Consider the following 2,880-nt stretch of genomic DNA (forward strand, 5'->3'; position numbering starts at 1 on the left):
TACCTTAGAATGAGACATTTTTATGTACGGAGGGTCCGCCATGTTGAACCGCCATGTATCTACAGTAGAATGGACAAACCAAACATTGGCTCTAGATAGGTCCTTTTGCATTTTTTGATAGTTTTGTGGCCACCATAGTTTCTTCTAAACACCTGGAAGGCTGGTTGCAATATGAAACTTTGCCACTAGACGCCACTGAATCCTACACACTGGTCCTTCAAAAAGCCATAAATGTATGTCTCATAAACGTGGAAACCCCACCACCAAAATTCCAGAAACACGATTTTACGTTACGTTTTCTGATGCTGTTACATGTTTTGTTTGTATCAGTAATTATTGGAAAAAAAGCTTACATTCTTAATTCTGATGCATTTTATTCAATGCATTTTAATTTTCTGTAGCTCACAGTCTTTGATTTTATTACATGTAGGTATATATATGTGTTTTAAATTGTATTAAATGTTCTGCACTCTTTTCTGCAGAGGGAACCATGGGAGAGACGTCTGGGCTCTGTCTCCGAGGATGACCAGGACCATGAGATCCTGTACCTGAAGGAAACCCACCTGGGCATCGAGCGCAAATGTTCCAGCATCACGGTCAGCTCCACGTCCAGTTTGGAGGCCGAAGTAGATTTCACTGTCCTCACGGACCTGCACACGGGCATGGAGGAGTTCTCCAGGGGAATGTCAGAGCTGGGAGACAGGGATCTGTCACCTGATGGCGGTCTGTGCTTTGGCATCGACTTGCTCCAGCAACAGGGCCCCTCTGAACCGCCTCCTCCATTAGTGTCAGCTCCTCTGTCCAGAGGAGCCAGCAGCAGCCCTCCAGCCAAACATATCCAGACTGAAGAAGTCCGACCAGAGGTCAAACGGTCCGATGTGCAGGTACAGCAGACCAGAGTTTTCCTATCAGTGTGTGTGGAACACTTAGAGGCTTCTACTCTTTTAGTTTGAATTGTTCAGGCGGGTAAGAAGAAGTCAGCTAAAATATACCCATACAAGTGTTTTTATAGTTTTTAACTAGATGCACATGTGAAATAAATAAAAGAGTACAGACAGGTGTTTTGCCAAAACAACACAAAGTAGAACTGGATTGCCATCTTCCCCAATCCCCCCTCACATAACACCAGCATATTCCTCTCTTAGTGCTACCCAAGTTTCCAACAAAGCGTGATGACAGGCCACCAAAGCGAGCTGTTGATGAGGTCATGCAACTTTTGTTTACAAGCTCTAGTTTGCCTGTGCAGTCGTTGGTCAGTGTGAATGTGAATGAAATGTACAAAAATAGAGCAGTGAGAACTTTTCCACTGTGGTTCAAATGAAAAGAAAAAAAAACAACCAAAAAAACGAATTGTGGTGCGATCACACCCGAGGTGTTTGTCACAGATTTCAATGTGTTTTTCTGTGTCGAGTGTTTAGATTGTCAAAAAGCTGTAGGGTGTAAAGGCCTACAGTTTAAAATGTATATTCAATGTATATTGCTGCTTCTAGAGCACTGAAATCCAGCAAAGCACATAGTAACTGGCTGTAATGAAACACGCTGACAGGCAATGTGTTTATTGCACTTTGTCATGATATGATATGAAAGACCCTTCATATTTTCTCTTTGCTGTTTTCCTTTATTCTTTTATCTTTTTTGCAATATAAAACATCTCTCTTAAGCATTGAGCTCAAAACACATTGTTCATTTGCTCTTTTGTTTGTCTCTGCATTAGAAATATCTTCGTGTTTGCATGTGCTTCCAACTTTAACTCTTTTTGAAGTCCTATTTTTCACTGAATTTAAGTAATAGGCAACAGACCTTCAAGCTCATCTCTCATATGTGTAAAAACTAAAACTTGTCTTTTTTTATTTCACGTAAGCCCGTAGTTCCCAAAAAACCAAAGAGGTCGGTGCCAGTGTCATCGTCAGTGGACAGAGAGCAGTCGCACAGAGAAGCCAGTCGGGCATCTGCCATCACGCCACTTAGCAGAGAGGCCAGTGATGTCATGCCCACACCAACAGTGAGGAAGACAGATGTCAGGACAGAGACTCAGCCCAACGGGTCAGAGGTCACCACAACCATTGTGGAGTTCACAGATCAGGTGAATTGAATTTTATTGTGAAAAATATTGTAATTAAAAATAATATTCATTGCAACTAGAACGGAAAAAAATATGTTTCATTATATTGTAAAATGGTAAAGAAAAAAGGATTATTGCCTACAAGTGACATAATGTGTCTGTTTCAGGATCACAGCATCACTGGCTTAAGTGAAGTTTCTTACTCTACAAGACAGAGTGTATCCCCTGTGAGTACAAACAGAAGGACCTCTCCAATTTTAACTCAACTTGCAGCATACGCTTCCTTGCTCTCCAGGGTTTAAACCTACTTACAAAGACCAAAGACATGAATTAGAAAAAAATATGCACCTGCCTGGATATCCTAAAATATTCAAAAAAGAATGACTGGTTGTCTTATCACCTGTAAGGATTTGTGCATGAGTGTGCGCACAGCATTTGCCTAATTCCAGCTGTTGTGCTTTCTCAGGTGCACATGGGCAGTCTGGGAAGAGAGACGTCCGGGTCGCCCATCCTCGTCACTGAAAACGTTACCTCAGCAACCACTCACGTTACCAAGGTAGAGGAGAATTGAGATTGAGATTGAATTGAATTGAATTGAATATGTCTTTAATGTCCCAAGGGGCAATTTGGTTCACAACAGGTAGCAACACTACTCATTCGCACAAGACACATAACATGCTATGATGAATAAATAAAGCATAAATACACATGTAATTATATATATATAACAATAAAAATAAAATAAAAAGTGAAAATAATTCTTACTGTGACATGGGCAGGGATTGAAGATTACTATAGTTCCTGTTGAGAAACGCCAA

The 2,880-nt window shown here is 40.9% G+C and overlaps 1 protein-coding gene across 1 annotated transcript in view; it reads left to right on the top strand.

Moving 5' to 3' along the window:
• The window catches only part of si:dkey-178k16.1 (band 4.1-like protein 1), a 38,622-nt gene that overhangs the window by 31,414 nt on the left and 4,328 nt on the right, over positions 1–2,880 (top strand). The window contains exons 18-21 of the mRNA XM_035655831.1: positions 483–884; positions 1,862–2,083; positions 2,230–2,289; positions 2,529–2,618. Of these exons, the coding sequence (XP_035511724.1) occupies positions 483–884; positions 1,862–2,083; positions 2,230–2,289; positions 2,529–2,618 (774 nt within the window). The remainder of the gene's footprint in view (positions 1–482; positions 885–1,861; positions 2,084–2,229; positions 2,290–2,528; positions 2,619–2,880) is intronic.

The sequence above is a fragment of the Morone saxatilis genome, unplaced genomic scaffold, assembly GCF_004916995.1.
Source record: "Morone saxatilis isolate NCDOM2014 unplaced genomic scaffold, NCSU_SB_2.0 Contig15, whole genome shotgun sequence".
NCBI lineage: Eukaryota > Metazoa > Chordata > Actinopteri > Moronidae > Morone > Morone saxatilis.